The sequence below is a fragment of the Sciurus vulgaris genome (genome assembly GCF_902686455.1).
Source record: "Sciurus vulgaris genome assembly, chromosome: 3".
Lineage (NCBI taxonomy): Eukaryota > Metazoa > Chordata > Mammalia > Rodentia > Sciuridae > Sciurus > Sciurus vulgaris.
This window is the reverse complement of record NC_136463.1, coordinates 2,501,034-2,525,874: the sequence shown is the minus strand read 5'-3', so window position 1 is coordinate 2,525,874 and position 24,841 is coordinate 2,501,034. Positions and strand designations below refer to the sequence as shown.

The window sequence follows — 24,841 nt, the reverse complement described above, 5'->3', positions numbered from 1 at the left end:
TGGACCGCAACGGCCAACAGCTAAGGGTCTGCGCCCTGGGGGCCCCAGGGTGCTCTCCCGCAAAGGCTCTTGGAACAGAGGGGCCCGGGAACTTGGAAGTGCCCGTCAAGAGGACCTGGACTTATGGAGAAAAAAAGCTGAGGAGGGAGGGGGCTGGTGTCCTGGTCACAGACATGTTTTCAGAGTGGCACTGTCCAGCAGTGCCCACCTTCAGCAGGGAAAGCTGAGGGTGGAGGCAGCTCTGGGCCTGCACCTCCGAGAGGAGCCGGCACTTCATGGAGGCACCTGGCTCCTCCCCGTGCCCTCACAGCTCTCCTGCAACGGCCGGGAGCAGGAGGGGCAGCTGAGACTCGGCCTCTGGGGGCAGTACATGGGAAGCCGAGAGCCCCAGTGCTCCTTTAGCGAGGCAGCTCCTGCAGGGACCCCTGAGGAGCTGAGCAGCAGGCCTGCGGTCACAGCAGGGGTCAGGAGGCTCCAGCTGTTGCGGGCGCCTTCATCTTGGCCAGTTAGTTGATACCCCACGGCCCTGGGAGGAAGCAGAGCCTCTTCGGAGGACCTCGCTGGCACGCACACACGCCCGCAGCCATTCAGCCCCCAGCTGGCCAGACTTGGTGAGACTGACTGAATGGTGCCACGGGTCCTCAGGTGAGGAGGACCCCAGCTAAGGGACAGGTGTCCGACCCTTGTCCACCAGGCTGTGGCTCCGGCTCACGGTCGGGCCCCTCCTCCCCACAGCTGGGGCACGCCACGCTTACACGGCCGGCGTGAGCGCCCCGGCACTGGACACCTGCCGAGAGCAGCAGGGCTTTTTGGCAGATGTCGGACATGAGCTCTGCAGCTGTGGCTGGAGGTCTGGGGAAGTATGTCCGGCTCATGTGGAAGAGCCTGGTGCTGGTGGTGGACGAGGCCTCCTCCTGTCCCTGCTCTCCCCTCGTCCTGGCAAGGGGGAAGCTTCTGGTGCTGCCTTTGGGCGTCGGCTCTCCTTGGGAGGCCGGTAGGCCTTGCGGCGGTCAGTCCTGTGTCCACATTAGGAAAAGGTGCTCTTCCTTACACTCCTGCCGCCCGAGTCCCCTCCACGCCCTCCCTACCCCCACGCCCAGGACCTCAGTGAGGTCCCCTCAACCTTCGGGTGCAGGGAGTCCCACCTATCTGCGGAAGCCAGAGCCTTCCCCAGGTGTCTTCAGGCCCCTCTTGCCTTCTCTTGGGGCTGGGGGTGAAGGCAGCTCTGCTGTGCCCCCACAGGGACAGCCCTCGGAGCCTGGGTGATGGCCGGCACACTCCACGGCAGGCATGTACCCGCTGTCCCACATGCCCGGCCCGCAGAGCTTGCACAGCTCATGCAGGCTGCAGGGAATCCGGGGCAAGAGGCGGAACTGGTACAGCAAGCTTCTGGCCTGCGGAGAGAGGGCAGGGTCGGGGGACAGCCCGGTGGCCTGGGCCCCCACAGGAAGTTGGAGAGTGGCTGTGGCCAGGGCCAGTGCCTGTGGACTCCGCCTACAATCCCACTCAGCACCACGCAGAGGGCCTGGGACTGCAGTGGCCACTTGAGGCTCTCCAACAGAGCCCGTGGCAGCCCCCACGCTGCCCTCAGTGAGGCAGAACAGGGCCAAGGCCGCACAGGCCCTGCCAGCCCAGCCCGGCCCACCCGACGTGCCTGGCAGCACCCCTCTGGCGAAGCCCAGCCCCACCTTCTGGGCCACCAGGATGCGGCACTGCTCTGTTGCCCAGAGCTACCTTCAGTCCTGAGAGGGGTGCCCTGATGTGGGCTGGGGGTGGGAGGCGGTGTCTCCCCACTGTCCCGAGGGTGGCCAGAGCTCTAGCCAGCAGCACCTCAACAGAAGACTGGGAGGGGAAGCGGGGCAGAAGGGCAGTGACGTCCCCTTTGTTCCAGCTAAACTTGGATGGGAGCAGCCCCTTCCTAGGTCTTGCCTCCCTGGTTTTCCTAGTTCTGGGCTGGAAGTACGGCTTCCCAAGGTGCAGCCAGGAATTTGTGCACTCCACTGCCAGGGGAGGCACCCAGCGATGGTGCCCCTGAAGAGCGCGGGGACAGCCACGGGACACACCACCTAGCTGGAGGGGCTGCAGTAGGTACCCACCCTGGGCCTTGGTGGTATGGCCCAGCGCTGCCAGTGCAGATGGCAGGCTCTGTGCAGGCAGGGGTGGGCCTCACGAGCCAGGGCGGGCGGGGCTCACCTTCCTGAGCACCAGCTCCCCATTCATGTGCATGGCCAGGTTTCCGAAGTGCAGGAGCATCTGGTCAGTGGCCAGCTGCTGCTCAATGACGTCATCCCCGTAGATGGCCACAATGGCCACACAGATGAAAAGGTGGAAGTAATCCGTCTGGGGGAGACAGTGGCACTCAGATGGGCCCTGACCAGCCTGACTGGAGGACGGGACTGGTGCAGGGGTGCAGAGGGGGCTTCAGGGGAGGGTATCTGCACTGGGGGTCTATTTGCGGGTCGTGGGGGTCTTGGCAAGCTGTGCAGTGGCTTCCTCCTCAGTTTCCCCACGTGCAAGGCAGGCCTGTGTCAGCAGCCACACCCCTGGGCTGCTGCAGGACCCAGAGCAGCAAGGCTGTACTGGGCAGCCATGGCTGCCAGTCTCCGGGTGATAGGGCAAAACCCTTCCTCCAAAGCCTGGTTTGCAGAGCTCACTGTGAGGTCCTATCCACAAACATCCTGAGGGGGTATGCGGGAGGCCAGGACACTCCCTGGTGCAAGCCAGCCGCCAGGCGTGGCTGGCCTGCCCTGCTGCTGACTGTCCTGAGGCCCCAGGACTGTGATCTGCCACCGAGTCTGAGAAGCAGATCCCAGCGGAGCAGCTGCCTGGGGCCTCCTGGGGCCCTGACCCAACCTTGACATTCCCAGCCCTCTTCTTGGAGGCCCACAGAGGGCCCTGCCGCCCTCCTTTAAGGCCAGTTGTGGGGCGTGTCCCAGCTGGGACTGTCCTGTGTGTGCTCCTGCCTGGACACCTCGAGGCATACCACCTTTGACGTAGTGGTCCTTGAGATATGGAAGGAGAGGAGCAGCAGGAAGTCCATGCTGAGTCTCCTGACCTTGGCCACATCCCAACCAGAGTGCTGCCAGCAGGCAGAGGAGACCGTGGCAGACTCCTCCCACTGGGGGCCTGCTCTGGGACGCCACGTTCCCGACCGCCAGGCCCTTCCTCAGAGTCCATCGGCAATGGCCTTGTTTTGGCTTGGGGTGGTCCTCTGGCAGCCACTCTAACTTGGGCTGGGGTGACATGTGGGTGCCCAGCTTTGCTGGAAGAACGTGGGGTACAGAAGGCGGAGCCTGGTCCACATGGGCAGCACAGGAAGGTCTCAGCTCTTGGACAAGGTGTGGGGCAGGCCAGCCCACCACACACTGGAGGGAAGTGGATGAGACTGTCCCCCAGGGGGTCACTCAGGAATTAAAGGCATTGCCTAGCAGTGACCCCTGCCTGGCTAATTAGCCCTTTGGCCCTCCCACCCCTCCCACCCCCAGCTGAGCAGGGAATGGTTCTGGATGTGGCTACGTTAAGCCCCAAGCCCAAAAGCATCAGTGCTTTGTGAGTGTTAAACAAAGTGGCAGCCAGCAGGGTGTGCCAAGGGGCCAGGTCCCTGTCGTTCTGACTGATCTCATCACACCTGGGACACAGCACAGTGCAAGGGCTGGCCCTTCCACTGGGGGGTGCTGGATTCACGGGAAACGTGCTGTGGCGTGCGGGTGGGGTTTGCGCAGGAGGACCCAGCGTGCGACCACCCACGGTGCACTTCCTTCTCTTAGTGCAGGCGCTCAGTCCTGAGCTCTGTGTCCAGCTCGTCCACCCAGCTGGGCCAGGTGTGCAGGCTGCGGGTGGGCCATGAGGAAGGTACAGACAGCTGGTGGCACCACTCCCGTCTCTTCAGCCCCCATGATTGACGTGACCCCCTCGTGATGCCACTCAGGATGGGAGCTGCTGCTGCCACGTCTGGTGGCATCCACCTCTCTCCCCAAGCTGCCCTGGCTGACGGAGGCGCGCCCAGCGGGGGGCCTCCCTCCTGGATGCACCCCTACTACCTCTGCAAAGGCCAGTGGCAGCGAAGAGACCCTCCTACCCACTTGCATCGCCAGCATGTCCCTAACTCAGGTACTAAAGCCTCGGGGCAGATGGCCCCACGCTCAGAGGGCCATCTGTGGAGACCCTGATCATGGGATGGCAGGTGGAGGTGGGGTGGCACCATCCGGCTCTCCAGGGGCTGCTGGGGAGGCAGGACCCTGCGCCCTTTCCCTGGGCCTAAGCCTGTGGCTGAGCGGTCCGGGGGGACAGGGCAGGGCAGCGCTGTCCCAGCATTCAGGCAGGTTGGCATCCTGGGCTGCTGTGACCTCTCTCGGCCACTGATGGGCTGTGACAGGAGGCGGCTCAGCCCCAGGGGGCAGTCCTGGCAGTCAGTATGCAGTCCGCATGGATTTCAGTTCCTGGCAGGGAGTGTGAAGCCAGCCCCAGGACTAGGAGCAGCGGCGAGGGGCTGCTGTCGGGGACTGAGGGGTCAGGAGGAGGGGCGCTGCCCTCACCTGGTAGTGGGCCCAGCAGGCCTCCCAGATGCGCAAGGCCTCGGCCTCCGGGAACTCCCGCTTGAAGCAGAGCAGGAGCCAGCGGTGGCAGAAGAGCATCTGCAGGCCGTCCTCGCCCAGCGTGGCCAGGTGCTGGTAGAAGCGCGGGTGGGTCAGCCGCAGCAGCTCCCGCAGGTAGAGCTGGGGGCGAGGCAGGACGTGAGCCCACCCACCAGCCCCGCAGCCCTCCTCAGCCACCCCAGCCTCGGGGTCTCTGCAGGCCACACGTGTCTGGTGCCCACTTAGTTCCTTCTGGAATTGGTGTGTGCCCATCTTTGCCAGTTTCTCCTAGACCTCAGGCTGCTCTGGATAGAGGCCTTGCATGGCACAGGGCAAGGCAGGGCGTGGCACCCTGTGTGCCTGGAGCCACCTCCTGGGAAGCTGCTCAGTCCCAGCCACACAACCCCTTTCTCTCCCACGGCCAGGACCCACCATCTCCCAGAGCTGACTCAGAGCAAGCAGAGATTCCCACACCTAAGGTCACCCCCTGTGACATGGGACCAGGTCAGGACTGCTTCTCTGTGCCAGGGCTTGGGCTAACTTCACCAATGCCACTGGAAAATCAATCTCCAGCAGCCAATGGGTCACCGGGTCCTGTGCTGCTGTGAGCCATCAGGATCTAGTGGCATCAGATCCTGTGACTGCCTTCCCGGGTACCATGGAGGCCTGATGTCACAGGGGCCCAGGATCGTGCAGAGCCAGCAGGCCCGGCTGGGGTCACAGCTGGGGGATCTCAGTGGCCTGCACACCCGCTCCCCACACAAGAGGCCCATTGTTCTTGCTGGAGTCGACAGCTGGGGCTACAGGGGTACAGGAGCTGAGTCCAATTCTCCACTCTGTGGCCCACAGCAGGGCCAAGGCCATGTGTATGGCGACACACCTGTGGACGTTCCCTGCTCCTAAGCCTGGTCCCCAGCTGCACCCCTCCACATCTTCCTCGCTGTGTTCCACAATCCCATAGTGCCTCTGGAGGCCCTAAATGGCAAGCCTATGGGATGGGCTCCTTGGCCCCTTCAGCTCTAGGCCGCAGAAGCACATCATGTCCACTCAGCACAATGGCTCAGCTGAGCCTCAGGATGCTCAGGGCCAGACCCCTGAAGTCAGAGATGGCCCCAGCCCAGAGGACATGGGATGCCTGCTGTCCTCCCTATCACAGACCTATTCTGTGTCCACACACCCCAGCCCTGGAGCCCAGTACCCTCTGCTCCCTCTGTGGTCTTCCAGGCTGAGCTCCCTCCTGGAACCAGTATAAGACCATGGCCAGCAGGTGCCCGGTGCACCCTGGTGATGGACAGTGAGGACAGCAGTCAGGAGCCCTGGCTTGTCCTGGGCTGCACACCCCCCCACCAGACCCCATCTGACCCAGCTTGGCTCACCCACTCCCCGCCTCTCAGTGCTGCCTCAGTGCTGCCTGGTCTACACAGGGCCGATCGTTTTCAGGAGGACTTGGGGTTGGGGGGCGTGCCTGCTGGGCCGCAGGAGAGGCCTGCTATCCTCGGGGTAAGCTGCGGTTGGTTCCCAGGGTGGCACAAGGAGCCCTCCTGTCCCCACTCCACCCAGGAGCCTGGGCTGTGTGGCAGCACCTGGGAGCCCATGCAGGACAGGGCCTCCCTCCCTCGCTGCGTCCACTGTGCCAGACTGTGTTGTCAGGTGCAGGAAGGGGACGCTGCCCACAGCCCACCCTGGGCCTGCAGAGCCCTGGGAGCAACAGCCCTCCTGGAGGCCCATACCCAGCAGCAGTGCCTGTCTGGCTTTGGGCTCCCCACTGACACACAACGCAAAGCCACACATCACTGCCAAGACTCCTGGCAGCCGTAGGTGGCAGTGGAGTGCTGTCCAACGTGCCCGGTAGACACACTTGAGCACAGGCACAGCCCTGGGCCTCACCAGCTGCTTCTCCATGTCCTCGTCCCGAGGAGAGCTGACGAAGATCGTGTTCTGCATCAGACCAACAAAGCACCAGAAGGTGTCCGACTCGTCCAGGACCTCGGCCAGGATGGGAGCCACCAGGTCCGACATGCCCTGGGAGTAGCCAATAGCCGGGTTGTACACAGCGTAGTTCAGCAGGATCCTCCTGGCAAGGTGGGAGAGGGCGGGGTGGGCATGACCTGCTGCCCAGGCTGTGCGCCCCACTGCACAGGCCTCCCTCTTCACCTTCATCTCTGGCGGCAGCATCTGATGCGGGGCCTGGTGGCTCGGTGATGACCTCAAGGGCTGAGCTTTGGATCAGGACCAATGGGTCCTTGTTTGCAAGAGGTGATAGCCTGAGCTAGCTGTTCTCCAGGCCCAGGGCCCAGAGCCAGGGTGAAGAGGAATGCGGGTCTGATTTTCTTAATGGCTGATTGCTATGACCATAGGTGGGCTGGCAGAGACATTTTTACAGGCTGTTAATTTTGTGCAATTATTTGCTGGGCTGCAGCAGAGAGTCAAAGATGCCAGCCTTTGGCTCTGAATGGCCTTATCACAGGAGGACCACCCACCAGGAGGTGGAAGGGATGTGAGGAGAGGTCTATCTATGGTGGGTGTGAGCAGGCAAGAGCAGGTTTGGGGGTGCCCAGGGACAAGGGGCTCTGCTGGAACCCTGAGTGGAATCCTGTGGCTTCCTCAGGCTGTGAGTCTCCTGCTGAAGTTGCCCACAAATCCTTTGCTCTGGGACCTTGACTGCATGAACACTGGAGAAAGTTGCCCTGGGCTTGTCCCCTTCCCAGAGATCAGCCAAGGCTCAGCGAGCAGGGGGGCCACCACTTGCAGATGAGGGAAGGCTGGACGGCCCGGCCTGCCCAGGAGTGGGTACCTCATGCTCTCCACGTTCGGATTGTCTTCCCCACGGAAGAACTCATTGCTGCGATCTGTCCGAACCACGTCTTTGTCCACGGTGAACTGCACATTACGCCAGAATGCGCCGCGCTCCTCAGGAGTCATGGAGAGCCTGGGCAGGGGTGAGCAGTGGACGGGGTCCCAAAGCCTGCAGGCTCCAGACAGGCCTCCCCTCCACCCCTGCTGCAGGCAGTGGGGTTGGGCTGCTTCTGGCAGCAAACCTGCAGCTTCTGCAGGTGTGGGTGGGTGGGTTCCAGCCCCCAGAGGGGAGCCGAGCACAACTCATGGGTAACGGGCTTCACCCCATCCCAGCCCCAGAGGGGAGCTGACTGTAGCCCCTGGGGCAGTAGAGCCCAAGCTGGACACAGCAGTCCAGCTCGGCGGCCTTCCCCGCAGGTGCTGCTCCGACCAGGCAGCACCTGTGAAGTGCCTGAACTCTGACACCTTGACCTGAGCACAGGAGCCCAGTCCCCAGGCCCAGAGGGTCATGACCGCACTTCCCCACCCGCTCATCATGCTCCCAGGAGACCCATTTTTGTGGAAGAAGCCATGAGTCACAGAGGTGTATTGTCTCTGCTGATTGGCACCTCCACTGCCCCTCCAAAGGACGTTGCCCTAGGGAGGGTGGGGGCGCAGGCGCAGCTACCTCTTCTGCTGGATCTCCATGTACTCCTTCCGCTTCTGCACCCGCAGCGCCTCCCGCTCCTCGGACGTGGACTCGTGGCTGTAATAGCGCAGCAGGAAGGGCCAGACCTCCCCCCGGATTGACACATCAATGCCGCCAAAGAAAATGGCCTGGAGGGAGCGGCCAAAGTTGGGGGGGTGCAGCTCAAAGAACCCCAAGTCCCCAGGGACGGGTCTCTCGGTGGCTCCCCGGCAATTTGCACATGTTTGCAAGGGGAAAGCGCGGGCCCTGCATTCCCATACAGGACACAAACCCGCTCATTTCAATGTCAATGCCCCCCCGGGGCGGCGCTCCGATTGACGTGTGGTTCTCACGTCGGGGCCTAATCCCCGGTTTTGGAAAGGCCGCCTTTCAGTGCCGGGCCCTCTGTGCAGGCTGACATGGATCCCGGCCCGCTCGGGATTGTTCCTAAGGGCCGGCTCTGATCGCGTCGCCCGCCGCGCATTCGCCACCGCCCTCACGCCAGGGGCGGGACCCTCGGGCGCCGCGCCCCGCCCCGCCGCGCTCCGCCCCGCGCCGGCCGGCAGGCCCTCACCTTGCGCAGCTTGTACACCTCCTCCACCTGGCCCAGCTCGTTCAGGTGGTGCAGCCAGGCGGAGACGTCCAGCCGGCGGTACAGGCTCTCCTCGGGGTGGGTCTCGGAGGACGGCAGCTTGGGCCGGCGGATGGAGAACTGCACGCACGTCCTTTCGCTGGCGACCTGCTGGACAGGAGGGACACTGGGCAACGATAAGTGCCTCCAGCGCCCGGCTTTTGAAGCCAGCGACGCCGTTCCCAGGATTTAAAAGGCTCTCCGTCCGGGGAGGAGGGGAGCAGGCCCCCTGCACACAAACCCCTAAGTGGCAAGTGTAATTAGACGCGATTAAAATGAAAATACCTTCGCCTACACCCGGGTCCCTGGCCGCCGCCCCCACTCTCCGACCCCAGCCGCAAACACCAGAATGAATGCCCGGCGGCCTAACTTCCCTGCGCCGGGAGGGCCTGCAATAAATTACATGTGATTGGCCACATACAAAGGGATCGCTGTTCTGCGCGGGGAGCCGGCCTGTCAGATTGTCTCCACAGCAGCCAGGAATCCAGGGCGAAACTGCAGCTGACATTTAATTCAAAAATCAAAGGTTGTTCGATGTGGGGGGGAAAACCGCCAAGCCACTGTAATAAGAGGAGCCAGCGGGAGGCTCTGTGGGAAGGACGGAGTTTTAAAGTCAGCCCCGTTCCTAATAAGCACATACGGTACCTTAAACAGATAATTAAAGGGCTCTTATTACATTTGTATGTAGATTGAGCAAAATATGGCAGGAAGTCCTGTCAAAACATGATGTTTCAAGTGCAGAGAGCTGACTTTCAAAAAGCCCCAGCACAAGCTTCCAGCCCAAAGTGCAGGGCTGTCACCGCCCTGCCACCAGGGACAGTCCAAGGCCACCAGGGGACGCACCCTGTGAGCCCACGGCTGGAGACCAGCTGGAGACCCAAGGTGGCTGGCAGCAGGTGCACTAGGAAGGACTGGGCCTGCGGGAGGGCAGGGGGCTCCAGTGGCTGTGTGTAGCACGTGGGGCCCACGGGGCAGGCCGGCCGGCTACCTGGTCCTCGAGGTGTGACTCGGTGCAGAACTTCCACTGCTGGAACACCTCGCACAGCTTGTCCAGGCCACCGTGGTGGAAGTGCAGCACCTTATACTGGCTCTCTCGGCTGGCCACGACCAGCTGGCCACTGGTGCAGGCCTCGTCACTGAAGGGACATGGGTGGGGCAGAAAACCAGATGAATATGCAAACCTGAGTTTTGATTTCCAAGTACAGTCAGAGGACACGGTGCCTCCTCAGAGGCAGGAGCATGCCGTGGAGTCTGGCTGCAGGTGGGGGATCACAACCCACAAACCCGCAGAACCTGGCACCCCTCTGCAAAAGCAGAACAGCTCCCTCCTGGGGCGGCCGACTCCCCACCGGGTCCTGCCTGGCCACATCGTCCTTGTCAGTCCAGGAGACCTGGGGTGGACGCCTGTGGGACCAAGGGGCTTCCTCTGGGGGACTCCTGGGGCACTGGCCACACCCATCGGTGTCCCAGCCCACCCTGGCCACTCACATAAAGGCTGGGATGTGTTCTGGGAGAGGGGCCCTCAGGGACAGGCTCACCAGACCCTGCACAGGCCCCTGTGGGGGCCTGCAGGCAGGCGGCCAGGGACCCTCAGCCCCACCGGAAGGAAAGGGCAGCTCTGTCAAGGCGGCTGCGCCCACGTGCTGCCCTCAAGGCGAGCCGCAGAGTCGGTGCAGAGGCCAGTGGCTGCTGCTCTACACAGCAGCTCTGCTTGGCCTCTTCTCTGAGGCCGGGGTCTAAGCACAGCTGCCCCCTACCCAGGGCAGAGTGAGGACACTGAGAAATGCTGTAGGGCCGTGCAGCCCCCACCAGGCAGGGCTGGACAGCTCACACCAGCACCGAGAGGCAGCAGACACGTGCTCACCTGAAGAACAGGCGCAGGGAGCGCATGTGGCCCAGGTCCACGCGGAACACACCGCAGATCTGCTCCAGGGCGCAGCCTCGCTGCGGCTGGTCCCAGCGCGAGGTCTGCAGCAGGCCGCTGCTGTCCGGGAAGCGCAGGGTGGTGTCAGAGCTGGAGGGGGAACTGGCAGAGCAGGCCACGTGAGGGCTATGGGGCACAGGGGACCCCGTGAACATGCACGCTGAGCTCCAACACAGACCCAACCACACATGGCCTGCAGGAAGCGGTGCCCCAGACACCTGTCCATGAACTACGGGTGAAGGAATCCTGCTCCTGGTCACGCACACCTTTGTTTTCACTGGGTGGGAGAGCATCTTCATGTTCAGACCCCATTCCACTTAACAGAGTTGTCGTCATGACAGACAAAGCCACCATGACTGGAGTTACAATCCTTGCTGTGTGACCTCAGGCATGTTACCAGGCCTCTCTGAGCCTTGGCTTCCACATTTTTAAAGTAAGGACAGTTACCAGGCTGTGTGTGGAATAACTGTAAAATGCTCAGCACAGGCCTGGAGCTCAGTGCTTATGAAGAGGAGCTGTTTCCCAACAGTTAGAGACGGCTTGGGGCTTCCACATGGTATATTCCTAAATGAACATGGATTTAGTGTATAGCTTGGTAAGAAATCATTTGAGTTATTAACACTAATATAGCAAGCATTATTAAAGCTCCTATATGGCCTGGGCCTGGGCCAACCCCTTCTCATGTGCTTTTATTGCATATAATCTTCACAATAAACATATGAAACTGAGTAATACTATTACCCCAGTGTACAGAAGAGGAAACTAAGGCCCAGAGAGCCCAAGCAACTCGACCAAGGTTGCAGAGCCAGCGGGTGGCGGAGCTGAGGTCAGATTCGGGGCTTGGTTCTCACGGCTGTTTTCCAGCTGCTGAGTCTGTGGCACTGCAGGGCTCCTCCAGCTAGTCTGCTTTTAAAACGTCCATGAACAGTTACCTTCCCAAGGTAAGACATTTTCTCACATGAATCCAGCCATACTCCGAGTCACATCCTGCCTCCCGAGATTTCTCAGTATCCCCCAGGAATGCCTGCTAAAATATAACCAGAGCAAGGGCAGGAGCGGAGCACACCCGCCTCGCCCGTCCTCCTCCAACGCGAAGAGCACCAGGCCTAGTGCAGGGTCTCGCTGCCCGTGCCCTGGGGGCAAGGGGGTAGGCCCAGCTGTCCCCCGCCTCCGGGGACGCCCGGGGTTCCACCTGGGCCCTGGAGGCCAGACACAGGGGAAGCCCCATGGTAGACAGCAGCCGGCAGCAGCCTGAACCACCCTGGGCACAGGCCACGAGGCCCCGAAGTCCAAGGGGTTGTTGGCCTGTCCTCCCCAGTGGACCCTAATGGCAGTGCTGTGCAGTCATTGTGCACAGAAGGAGACAGGTCAAGGACAGAGAGGGGCCCACCACGCCCCGCATGCAGCCTCATAAGCCGCTTACTGAACAAGGCGGCTGGCGGCCAGAGCTCCTGCTCAGCCTGCGCCTGCGGCTGCAGCTCTTCCCTCTCACCGCCACCCAGACACAACACGCGACCCCAGCCCCGGCCTGCATGCCACTCCCAGCACACTGCGTCCTGCTGGCCCGGGCGGCCGGGCCAGGCCAAGGTCCTTGTGGCAGGGTCCTGGCCGCCGGCCCTGCTGGCCCCTGGGGAAAGCAGGCGATTCCAAACCAGAAAAGAGCCCCAGAGAGAAGGGTCACCCCCTCCTCCCCAGCAACTTGCTTCAGGCGGAAGTCTACTTACACTCCCCGGGGGGAAATTATTTGCATCAATTAATTGACTGATTCATTAAGTCAAGACACTGTGCTTGGGACCTGCAGCTGGGGGTCCAGGGGCTCAACCTGGAGCAAGTGGACTGAAGCCTTAGTTCCTTGGTTACCTGGGACCTGCCTTGGCAGAGGCCACCCTGCTCGGCACCGAGGACTGGTCTGTTTTCCCCAGATGGGCTGCACAGGCCGGGGCAGCCGCCCCAGCTCCCAGCACAGGCCTGGCACAGAGCCCGAGTCACTTCGTACTCACGCCTGGAGTGAAAACGGAAAATGTCTGGCAACTCAGAAGTCATTGAAAAAAAACACGCTTTAAAGGAAGTAAAACCTGGGAGGGAAATATGTACAGTTTTTTTGTGTGTGTGATGATCTTTCTACATATGTGGAGCAATTTGGTTTTAGGAATATACATATGTGCTGCATATAATTTGGTTTGTTCATAAAATTATTATGTGTGATACATTAAAATTAAAAGGATGGTTTATTCAGGCGATAACTTCCAAGTTGCTATCAAGCTCAAAACGTCTCACAGATAGCTCTAGAAGACTGAGCGGTAAGAAGCGCAGTGCTGCTTAGCGTCTGCCATTCTCTGAGAATCTCTGAGGAAATGAATCTCCCTGAGATGTGGAACCGGGGTTCTTGCTCACTGATGGACAGTGCCATGCACATACAGAGGTGACTCAAGAGCTGCCTCAAGTCTCTGCAGGTGTCCTATCAAGAGTGGCACCTGTCACCCCTTGAGTCAAGAGAACATGGTGGAAGTGTTGCTATGTAAGTCCCAGAGCCTGGGCTTCGAAAGGCCTAGCAGCTTCTGCAGGTTCCCCTCACACAGCGCAGACAAAGACCAAGAGGCTAGGAATAGAACCTACTGACAGCCAGCACAGCCCCCCAGCACGTGGTGCACAGAGGCCATGCAGACCCCCACCACCAGCAGCACCCAGACAGCTGCAGCTCCTGGAGCCGCCCCTAAGAGCCCAGCACAACAGCCAGTCTGAGCCTGGCCCACGCTGAAGAGCTGAGTGCAAAGCAAAGGTGGTGTTTGCATTGCTAAGTTGGGGGCCATTTGTTACGCAGCAATAGATAACTGATGCATCCAGAAAATCCTTAGGAGAGAAGAAACCTCCAGACTTAAAATGGTGGCTCTCAAGGTCAGAAACACTGGGGCAGAGGTCAACATGATTCAAAATACCCGAGCTCTGAACTTGCTCTTGCTTCATTTCCGTCCTGAGGCTTGGAGTTGACTGAATGAGAAGCCAATGGACCCCACTGCAGGTCCCAAGCACAGTGTCTTGACTTAATGAGTCAATTAATTGATGCAAATAATTTTCCCCCGAGGAGTTGTGAAAGGGCTTAAGCAGACTTCTGCCTGGAGGCAAGTTGCTGGGGAGGTGGCCCCTCTCTCTGGGGCTCTTTTCTGGTTTGGAATCAGCTGCTTTCCCCAGGGGACCAGCAGGGCCGGCTGCCAGGACTCCGCCTGGCTGTCTTCTGTCTGGCTTTAGGGAATCTTGGCCTGGTCCATGGGTGAGCAGGCCACTGTGTGCCGGGAGGCACGCAGGCCCTGGAGGACCCTGCTGGTGGGCTGTGGTGCAGAGAAGTGGGACAGGGAGCCTGGGGACACGGCCACCCTTTGGTAGCCCCTCATAAGTATCGAAACCTGGAAGCAGCCAAGATGTCCTTTAGAATGTGAGCGCGTGCAAGTATGAATAAAGGACAGTGTGCTCAGACAACACTCAGCACCCAAAGGAAACAAGCAACTGAGCCACGAAGACGCAGGGAGGACGCCTGGACTCGTCACCACGTCCAGTCTGGGTGGCGGGGCTGGGGGAGGGACACGGGGTCCAGGGCAACGCGGCTGCTCTGTCCCACACTCCCCAGCGGATGCCTATCTTTGTTCAGAGAAGGCCCAGCACCAAGCATGAACCTTGGTGTGAACCTGGATGTGGTGACAATGGCCAGCCCGTGCCGGCTCACTGCATCAAGAGCGCCACTCTGATGGGGTGCTGTGTGGGGGAGACGGGGCACACAGCTCGCCTGTGAACCGGAAACGGCTGTACGGGAGAGTCCACTAAACCAGCAACGAGGAAAGCAGAAAGCCGAAGAGAAGCCTGGGAGCTCGCAGAGGCTGCCTCAGATGCGCAGCTACCAGAAGCGCGGCTCAGAAAGAAAAGGAACCACGCGGCGGGGACCCGGCAGCGGAGGAGAAAGCTAGCGACTGCACAACAAATACGACGATCATAACCTGTTCCTGTCCACACGACAGGACAAATGCATCTGGGAACAAGACACCGCTGGGGCGGGTTTCTAAGTTTGGCAGCAATTATAAAATTAAAAAATTTAGCGCAGCCAAGAATTTGGGGAAACAGCCCACCACGACTTCGGGGGATGCAAACTGGCCCAGTTCCTCAGAATGGCAATTTTGAAATAGGACGCAGAAGGCTTAAAAAGATCCATGTGTTTTAACACTTTACTTCCTTTAAACAAACAAACAAAAAAAAGTGGTGCATTTTAATTATACAGAATAGCGAATTTCGTTGTGTTGACCCTTAGTTTCATTTCTAGGAGGGAATCCAAGGAAAATAGTCCAAGATGCCCACAAAAAATACATGAATAGACACAGAAAAAGCAGCTGACAAATATCCAAAGCTCGTTTATGATAAAAGCTAGGAATCATAGGGACCCTTCCCCAACCTGATAAAGGACACCCACAGACCCTGCCACTAGCATCACACTTGGTGGCAGAGGACGGAACTGCTCCCCAGACCAGGGACGGGCTGACCATGCTGCTTTCACCACCTCTAGCAGGGCTGCACTCGGGACAAGGAAGGAAGCAGAGTCATGGGGATGGGAAAGAAGTTCAGCTCTCTGTTTTCAGATGAGATGACTGCTTATGTTTAAAAATCCCAGGGGAACCATAAAACAATGAATGAATAGAACCAATGAATGAATCTGGTAAGATTATAGGCCAAATGTTTAATATAGAAAAATTAGTTGTGAAAACTAAAATGAACACAAAATATTCGAATTATAGTAGGAAAAAGAAGGAAAAAAAAACCCACATGAAATATTTAGGAACAAGTTTAGCAAAAGATATTCAAAGTCAGGCCCAGAACACCTGTAACCCCAGCAATCTGGGAAGCTGAAAGAGGAGAATTGCAAGTTTCAGGTCAGCCCGGGCAACTTATGAAGACCCTCTGTTAAAATAAAAAATAAAAAGGGCTGGGAATATTATTGAATGGTAAAGCACTCCTGGGTTTAATCTCTAATATTGGGGAAAAAAAAAAGATATTCAAGACAATCACACTGAAAAAAAATCCAAGATGGCTGAGAAATCAAAGACTTAAATGAAGAGATAGACGATGTCCATGGATGGAAGCAGTTACTACTGTTAAGATAGCGATCTTGCCCAAATTCCAACAGGAATTTTTTGGTAGAAATTGGTAAACTGACTCCAAAATGTTTAAGGAAACAGAGAAGACCTAAAATAGCCACACCAATTATAAAAATGAAGCACAAAATTGCAGGACTTATCTGATTTTGAGACTTACGAAGCCGTAATAAGCGATAGGGTCTACAAGAGTGAAAAGACTAATATGATCAAACAGACGACCAGTGAAACAGAATAGAGTCCAGAAATAGGATACGGTCCATACAGTATTGATAAAGGAGAGAAGGCAATCAAATGGAGTAAAAGAGCTTTTCAGCAAGTAGTGTTGAAAAAGAATGAAAAGGAATCAATACACGCTTTCCTATGTCACCCTCAAAAATGAACTCAAAATGCATCCAGACACAGATATGAAACGTAAAGCTGTAAAGCTTCTAGAAAAATCCATAAGAGAAAAAATTTGAGACCTTGCAATAGTGTCAGGCTTCTTACACAGAACAGGAAACCCAAAAATCATTAAAGAAATGTTAAGGCAGAAAAAGAACATTTTTCTTCCAAATACTCTATTAAAGGCAACAAAAATGTAGGTCAGAACCTGGAAGCAAATGTTCAGTGTTTGTCCAGGAAAGAACTTTTTCCAGACTCTGAACACAGAGCCCTTGTAATGCAATGATACTGCTACGTGCACATAAGTGCTTCTTAGATGTGACACCGAACAACACAAAGCAGAAGGAAAGATAAGCCGAAGATAGGTACAATGGAAAACTGCTGTTTGAGAGACACTTCAGAAAATAAAGACAAATCACACACTGGGAAAACATATTTGCAAAATATACATGATAAAGGATTTTGCCCACAATATACCAGAAATGCTCAAAACTCAGTCACAAGGAAACAAACAGCACAATTTTAAGAAGAGCCGAAGGTTTGAAAGGACAATTCACAGAAGATGTCAGAACAGCAAGCAGATGAAAAGGTGCCCAGGCTAAAACTCAGAGTGCAGGTGTCCCGGCCACTCACGGCCGGAGCGAACGGGAAACAGGGACTGGGCGACAGGACAGCACGCTGGCCAGTGCTCCCGCGGTGCTGGCAGGAAGAAGGGAAAGGGCCACTGTGGAAGGAGGGAGCAGGTCTCGAGGGGACGGCACCCTTACCACGCAACGCGGTAGCCCTCCCCCTGGCCATCTGCCCAACGCGTGTGAAAACCACTGGCACAGATCAGCGGGCGAGTGTTCAGGGCAGCCGTGCTCACAGCCCAAGAGCACGAGGACCGGGGAGCCAGCGTGCAGACCAGGTGCGAGCGGGTAACCATGCCCATCAGCCTGGAAAGGCAGGAGCAGGGACACCTGGGACCACAGGCGAGGAGTCGGCGCGTCGCCAGAGATGCCCTGGCTGGGGCTCAGGAAGTGCCAGCGACCCCCACGCCCCCGAGAGAGGCAGGGCTGGGGCCGGGCGGCCGGCAAACTCCAGGCCCTGGTGCATCCCCAGCACTGCAAGAAACCACGGCGAGCACAGAGACCCACGGTGCCAGGTGCTGGGGGGCCGGGGGCCAGGGGCATCACAGGGCGCCGCTGGGCAAAGCAGTGCACCTCTGCTGAAAGTCACACCTCCTGCGGAGCCAGCCCTGGCGCTCCAGGTGCTCCTGGGAGAGAAGCAGCCACGCGCATCACCCTGCAAGAGCCAAGGAGCAGGAAGCACCGAGGGCTCACCAACGCCACAGCGGAAACGGCTCTGTGACCAGGGGCGGGCCCGCCCGGCAGGCAGGGTGCAAGACCACTGCACGCAGGGACGGAGCCAGACCTCCCCTGCGAGAAGCCGTGCGATCCCAGCCATCCACGTCCGGGACAGGCTGACCTGGTGCTGTGCCAGCTCCGTCTACAGAACCCCTTCCACCTTACAGAACAGGGACACCGTGACCTCTGTGAGGTGCCTCCCGCTCCTGCCCCAGCCCCCAGCCACTCCCTACTGCTGTCCGTGCCCACCCCCATGGCTGGTCCAAGCACCTCCCGGGGGCGGTGAGCTGTGCTTGTCTTTTTTTGTCTGGCTTGTTCCCTTAACACATGTCCTTAGGCTTTGCCCATGTTGTAGCGGGAGTCAGAGTGCCCTTCCTTTTGAAGGCTAAATAATATTCCACTGCATGGACAGGCCACATTTTGTTTATCCACTTGTCTGCCAACTGCTTCCACGTTGTCTGTTGTGAGCAAGCTGCTGTGAACAAAGGTGCACAGGCACTCTGGTGTCCCTGCTATCAATCCTTCTGGGCATGTGCCCAGCAGTGGAATCTGTGGCTCAGGCAGGAACTGTACTGCAGCCTTTGGACGATCGGCCACCCTGCCCCCACCCCACGGTGCACCCACACAGTCCCGCCAGCACCGGGTCCCGGTCCTCCCGCTGCTTGCCAACACCACCCTTTCTATTCTGCCTGGTGCTTCGGCAGCAGCCGGTCACTGCAGGCCACTGGGCGTCCCCTGAGGGTTAGCGGAACTGCCTTGGCCAGCTGTGGACCTTCTCTGGAGGAAAGTTTGCTCAAGACTCTTTCCCATTTTGAAGTGGGCGTTCGTTGACGGGTGTGAGGCCTCCACAGTCCTGGGTACCACCCCTCACCAGACACGACGTGCAAACGTCTCTTCACGCTGCAGGCTGCCTTTGACCTCTGCCCACGGGTTGGACACAAACTCCCCAAACACTCCCTGGTCCAATCTGTCCGCTTTCCCCTTTCCCAGCACCTCTGGGGCCAGACCTGGGTCAGCTGTGTCTCCCAGGCAGAGCCGGGAGGAGGGAGGGACCACACAGGCACATAAAGAAACCCAGGGTGACGGACACGTCCACCGACGGCGGGGGAGATGGGTGCACTGTTACAGAGGTCAACACTGGCCCAACTGCCCGCTTCAGCCATGGACAGTTAACCGCACGACGATTGAACATCAATAAAGTCCTCAAAACACCCACCCATGTTCACCCCGGTACTACTGCGAAGTTTCCAACGGGAGGGCAATAGGTTCACGTGCTGTGAAGAGTCACCTGGTACACCACCACTGGGCTATCGTAAAATATCTCATGAAAGTATTTAATGACCAAAGAAAAGGCTCACTCTGTTAGGCAGGGAAAGGAGACGTCAAACGGTGTGAAGTACGACGTCGGTGTGGCTCGCACCGAGTACATTCACAGGCGTCTTATAGCTACGTGAACACAGAGGCAGAAAGCGATTCAAATCCGAGATGACGCCCTCTCTGGATGGCACAGCCACAGTTTATGTTTACACTGTTCTTTACTTTTTTCAAGTTTTTTGAAAGGAATAATGTATCATCTCGATAATCAGAAAAAATAAGCAAGTCTTCTGTGTGCTCATGTTTTTTAACCCAGAAGTCTGCAGTCTGCACTTTCTTCCTTTTTCTTTGGTGCTGGGGATCACAGCCTTGCTAGAATCTCCACCACACCCAGTTTATCTTCTTTTTCAAAAGAAACCTCCCCATATTTATATGCCCGTCCTATTTTTTTATTTTGAGACAGAGTCTTGCCAATTTGCCTGGACTGGCCTCCAACTTGCCATCCTTCTGCCTGAGCCTCCAAAGTCCCTGAAACTACACGCCTCCCCGACGACTGCATTTCTTTTTATGTTACAAGACCAACAAGGAAAATTTAGAAAAGAAGAAAGAAGGAAAGCCCAGCAGGCACGAGCAGTCGCCATCTCCGGGGCCATTCCCTGGGCTCCCTCAGGGCCAGGAGCTGACCTTCACAGCCGAGAAGGCTGAGGAACACCCCTGAACTCCACAGCCGGCAAATGGCGGGGCAGGGATGGGCAGCCTGAGGCTCCTGCCCTGGCTCCTCGAGTGAAAACCGCAAGTCCTTCCAACACAGCACGTCTCCTACTGAGGAGGCGCCTGGACCTGAATCATGGTGTCAGGGGGCCACACTCTGAGTGTCCCGGGCGCGCAGCTCGGTGCAGAGTGCTATCTAGCATGTGGGAGGCCCTGGGTTCAAATCTCAGTACCAAAAAACAAAGGCCCTGAAACGCACTTCCTGCCCTCTGCGCACACTCCTGGCTAGAAGCCGCCGGGTGGTCAGGCGCGGTGGGCAGGCTTGGTGGGCAGATGCTCCACAGTTGGCCTGGGCCCCTTTCTCCGCGTCCCAGGCCTCTGGTGAAAAGCAACCACCACAGCGTGGCCTGGGGTAGCGGTGCCCTCCCTAGCCTCTCAGGGCCAGAAGCCGGAATCACGGTCAGCAGGGCCACCCCCAGGTCTAGAGGAGGCTCCTCTGGACGGGTCCTGGAGTGCAACTGGGAGCCCGGGAATACGCGCACACGTTTGCGGCCAACTGGTTTCTGACTAGAGCACCAACATGATTCAGGGACTGGCACTGGGACAAGCGGACACCCAGAGGCAGAAGAACTGACTCTGATCACGACCCCACACCATCTGCAAAACCCAACTCAAAACGGAGCAAGGAATTCTTTTTACTTTAAAGTCTTAGAGGAAACACAGGCAGCCGGGCGCGGTGGAGCACACCTGAGATCCAGCGGCTCGGGAGGCTGAGGCAGGAGGATCGCAAGTTCAAAGTCAGCCTGAGCAACACAGCAAGGTCCTGTCTCAAAACAAAAAATAAAAAGGGCTGGGCATGTGGCTCAGTGGTAGGGTTCTCCTGGGCTCCATCCCCAGCACCCACCCAAAATCCTGGTGGGGGGTTGGGGTGTGGCTCAGGGTGAGGCACTGGGTCCGGTCCTCATAAACTAAATAAATAAAATAATGGTATTGTGTTCGTCTACTACTAAAAAGAAGGGGCAGGGATGCAGCTCAGCGGTGGAGCACCCCTGGCTCAATCGCTACTCTCTCTCACACAGGAAAAAGAAACGAAGGGCATGAATCCCATGACCTCGAGTGAGCCGGTCCCTTCCATGTGGCATAGAAAGCACCGGCGAATGGAGAACAGATAAATCCGACTTCGTAGTCACAGGCTTTTGTGCTGTAGACACTCTCAAGAAACTGAAAGGACGACCACGGAGCGGGGAACACCTGCGATCCACGTACCCATGGGGACAGCACCCGAGGACACCTCGAATGCCAGAGCAGCGGGGCAGGCGACGTGAGGAGGGCACAGGCGGAGGTGTGCACCCACCAAGACCCGCAGTGGCCGAGTGGCCCAGGAAAGGTGCTTCCTGTCCCCAGTCACCAGGAGAAGCCGCGCCATCCCACTGTGGAAGCTGCAGCAAGAGAAGACGGACAGAGGACAGGAGGTCCAGCCCTTGCAGGGTGCTGACGGGAATGCAAGACGGTGGGTCCGGCTTGGAAAACGGTCAGGTAGTTCCTCAAAAATAGAGTTACACTGCTGGGTGTACATCCAAGAAAACAGAAAACACAGGCCCCGTGGAAACAGGTGCAGGGATGCTCTCAGCTGCTTCCTTCACCAGGGCCACAAAACGGAAGTGACACAGGTACCCCTCCACTGAGCCACGGGTGAGCAACGGAATACTGCTCAGGCATGAAAAGGGATGGAGCGCTGGTCCATCTGCAGCGTGGGAGCCCCAGACACTGTCGGAGGGGAGAGCAGCCAGACAGGAGAGCTCACGCTGCAGGTTCTATCTGAAGAAATGCCAGAGACAGAGAACACTCGTGGGGCCAGGGCAGGGAGGGGGCCTAGCCGTGAGCGTGGAGCTCTGCGCTGGGCTGATGAAAACGTCCCACATCACACACAGCGCAGCCAGGTGGCTTTGCAAGGGTGCTCGCTGCCACTGCACCGCAGACCAGGAGGGACTGCCACACTGCCCATCACTGGGCGCCTGTTCTCCGCGGTCTGAGTCCCCCGTCCTTCTCCCAGCTTGGGGTCTTGCACAGAGCAGGACCTCAGAGACATCTGTTCATCCAACGAGAAGCTCGGGGAGCCTCCCCTGACCTGGAGACTGGGAGCTTCCTGCTGTGGGGACAAGGTAGCACCCTCCCAGCCAACACCCGGGAGGGTGTGCTGGGGCTGCTCCAGGGCGCCACCCGGTGGCGGGAGGCTGGCCGCTCCACAGAGGTATCCCGCCAGCCTTGGTGAGGGTGCAGGCAGGGGAGGAGGCCAGGGGTGGGCACAGGAGAGGAACCAAGCGTGGAAGAACCACCCACGTCTGCCCGCTGCAAGAGAGGCTCGCCCTTGGCCAGAGTCTGCTGCCCTGCCCCGCCGAGCTTGTCTTCCCTCCTCCTGCGGGAGCGGAAGTGACCTCGGTTACATTAACTGCAATCCCCGCATATTTTTATTTCCTGGAAATTTGCAAGTAACAAATACATAAACTCCTTTCTGTGGTTAAACATCCACAAAGCGCTGCTGTGTGCAGATGCAGCTTGGCCCACCTTTCCACACACCCACAAGTCCTCTCGCCCAGCCCCGCAGCCCCGCTTCTAGGCCCCGTCAACGTGTCCACACAGCGGCCAGCATCTCCCGCGTGGCTCTCCCACCTTTCAGCCCTCTGTATACCCGGTCGCCATCCTTGGATTCAACTGAGCGCAAACTGAAAATATTCAAAGAGAACTGCGTCTGCGCTGAACGTGTCGGCTTCCCTCCTGGTCAGAGAACCCCGGACAACCAATGTCACAACCCCGTGCACAGCAGTCACCCTGTATCAGGTACCCAGTCTAGAGGTGCGTGCAGCTTTCAGGCAAAGGCCACACAGGTTGTGGGGGGACCTGAGCACCCTGGATTTGGGTGTACCTGGGGGTCCTGGATCCAGTCCCCTGTGAGACAGAGGGGCACTGTGATAGTCTAAGGCAATTTAAAAAGAGCAGCCTTTGCTCTCTTACTCACCGGGACTCATTAATGTGAATCAATCACCCTTTCAAGTCCATTCAGGGAAGGCTGGAGGCAGACCCTCCCAGGAGGTGGGCTCGCCCCCACGCCACCTGAGGGAGGACAGTTCTGACAGAAGACTGTGGTCCCTGAGCAGCTGGAGAAGCCGCAGGTGCGGCAGGGCTGTGGCCCCGCAGGCTGCATCTCAGAGGGGCTGGCCTGGGGCTCCAGGGAGGAGGAAGAGCCCAGCAGGACATGTGTGCTCCACCCACAGACAGAAGGACAAACGGGTTCATCTATACATCACTTGGCCTCGGAAAGGAAGGAGACTGTGTGTACCTCTAAGGCACCAAATAAAGAGTCGGTAACAGTAAGGTAGACCTGGGGAGCAGAGTGGGGGGAAGCACTGGGGGTGGGATGGGAGAACTACGTTCCACGCTGCCTGGACACGTCTGAATGAACCCCACTATTACCTATAACTAGACTGCACTAATAAAAACATTGTTTTAAGAAAGGAAGGCCAAGCACGGTCATGTAGGCCGTAATCCCAGCAGCTCAGGAGGCCGAGGCAGGAGGACTATGAGTCCAAAGCCAGCCTCAACAATGGTGAGGTGCTGAGCAACTCAGGGAGACCCTGTCTCTAAATAAAATACAAAATAGGGCTGGGGATGTGGCCCTGTGGTTGAGCACCCCTGAGTTCACCCCTGGTACAAAATAAAATAAAAGAGGAAGGAAATCCGGACGCAGGCGACAACCGTGAACCTTGAGGACACTGCTAACAAGATGAGCCAGCCACGATAGGGCAGCTCGTGTTTCCACGCACCAGGGGCCCGGAGCAGTGAAGGGTGCCCAGGGGCCTGGGCGAGGGCAGCTGGGGCGCTGGTGTCCAGTGGACTGGGAGAATATGTCCTGGAGTGGACCCGGTGGCGTCTGTACAGCAATGAGGACGTGTGGACACCAGCGAACACCAGTGAGCTCAGAGGGCAAGAACGGGCAGTTCCAGGTCATCCTATCGCCGCGTTTTCAATGGGCCGGGGCTTCAGAGCCTGGTTCCTCCACCCCAAGCACGTTCTCGCTCCAGGCGCAGCACCCTGGCCAGACGCTGGCCGGCCTGGGACCCCTGTGCAGGCCGCGCTCGCAGCGGGGGCTGGCTGGAAGCTCGCAGTGCCATGGAGGTGCCTGGCTCTACTTTGAGGACGATGGCGACACTTGACGGTGACCCAGCGTGCCCCGCCACTCCTGGTCCCTTCTGCTCCCCACCCTCCACCTGGGCGGGGAGTTCTGCACACACCTGGGCCGCGGCCCGGCAGCCCCTGCGTTCCAGGAGGCCTGGAGGAGGCCAGTCTGAGCGGCTCTCGGCCCTCCAGCCGCTCTGGGCTTTGCTCAGTGAGTGCTGTCCCCTTCTTCCGTAATCACGAAAGTCGGCCCGCGGAGAACAGAACCAGCCCGCCCCTGGGAGCTGCCTGGACTGCAGAGCCCGCATTGTGCCGCTGAGCTCGGGCCAACAGAGATTCCTGGACTTTCTGCCGGGCCCCAGCTGGCCGCAAGGTGTTCTTGGATCCTCCCGCGTGGCCTACTTAGCAGGCCACACTGAGCCAAGCAGAGGCTCCTTAGGGCCTCGTCAGGAGCCCTTGATCAGCCAGACAAGACGGGTTCCTAAGGAAGGAGACCCGGCAACTAGAGGCTCTGGAGCCGCTAAGCTCAGAGCACGGTGATGGCCCGGGGGGCACCACGACGTCGCCGAGGAGTGTGGAGGACGCAGGGCCCCCAGCACCCACCTCTCACTGGCAGCCTGTGACCGTCCCCAGAGCCCTGGTGCAGACGGAATTCCGAGCAGTGCCACGTCACTCGCGTGCACTGGGGCCCGGCCATGCAGGGGGCGGAGTCTGCGTGACAGCGCAGCCTGGCCTCCAGGCTCAGCACGGCAGCAGCCTGGGTGGTGCCCTGAGGATGCACCCCGTTCCTGGGCATACAGCCGCCAAGGTGAGGGGGCCAGGCGGAGCCATGCTGGGCATCTCCCAGGTCGGCTCTGCCCCGTGAGGCCGACTGGTCTGTAATCGCGACCTTACTCCACTCGACCAGCAATGACCCTCGGGTGCAGGGCAGCCGGTCCTCCAGGCCCCACGCCCCGGTCACGCACCCGCTCTGCAGAGGGGGGCTCAGGCCAGGCAGGCCCAGCCGGGCCAGTCCTTGTGCTACGAGGCCTCCCCGGCAGAGGGGAGGCTTCCCCTGGCCTCTGGGTGCCCAACCCGGGGGCTTCCCCAGCTCGCCAACCCCGGGTAAGTCCCCAAGGCAGCGAACTGCCTGGAACTTGGAAGTGGCACGTTCGCCACAGCCCCCGACTTGCCCCTCTGTTGGCTCCTC

General features: G+C 58.8%; 1 protein-coding gene across 13 annotated transcripts in view; it reads right to left on the bottom strand.

The window, feature by feature from the left end:
- Positions 1-466: 466 nt before the first annotated feature.
- Positions 467-24,841, bottom strand: part of TBC1D16 (TBC1 domain family member 16) — a 104,330-nt gene continuing 79,955 nt past the window's right edge. For 5 of the 13 annotated variants that reach the window (XM_079131083.1, XM_079131087.1, XM_079131078.1 and 2 more), the window contains 9 exons: positions 10,533-10,694; positions 9,657-9,804; positions 8,612-8,779; positions 8,038-8,186; positions 7,369-7,503; positions 6,462-6,648; positions 4,536-4,715; positions 2,194-2,340; positions 467-1,394 (listed from right to left, as the gene is read on the bottom strand). In XM_079131083.1, coding sequence (XP_078987209.1) covers positions 1,146-1,394; positions 2,194-2,340; positions 4,536-4,715; positions 6,462-6,648; positions 7,369-7,503; positions 8,038-8,186; positions 8,612-8,779; positions 9,657-9,804; positions 10,533-10,694 — 1,525 coding nt within the window. In that variant the 3' untranslated portion in view covers positions 467-1,145. Of the gene's footprint in view, positions 1,395-2,193; positions 2,341-4,535; positions 4,716-5,717; positions 5,856-6,461; positions 6,649-7,368; positions 7,504-8,037; positions 8,187-8,611; positions 8,796-9,089; positions 9,192-9,656; positions 9,805-10,532; positions 10,695-24,255; positions 24,464-24,841 lie in introns of those variants that run through there. The other 8 variants (XM_079131090.1, XM_079131086.1, XM_079131085.1 and 5 more) reach the window with 8 other exon arrangements.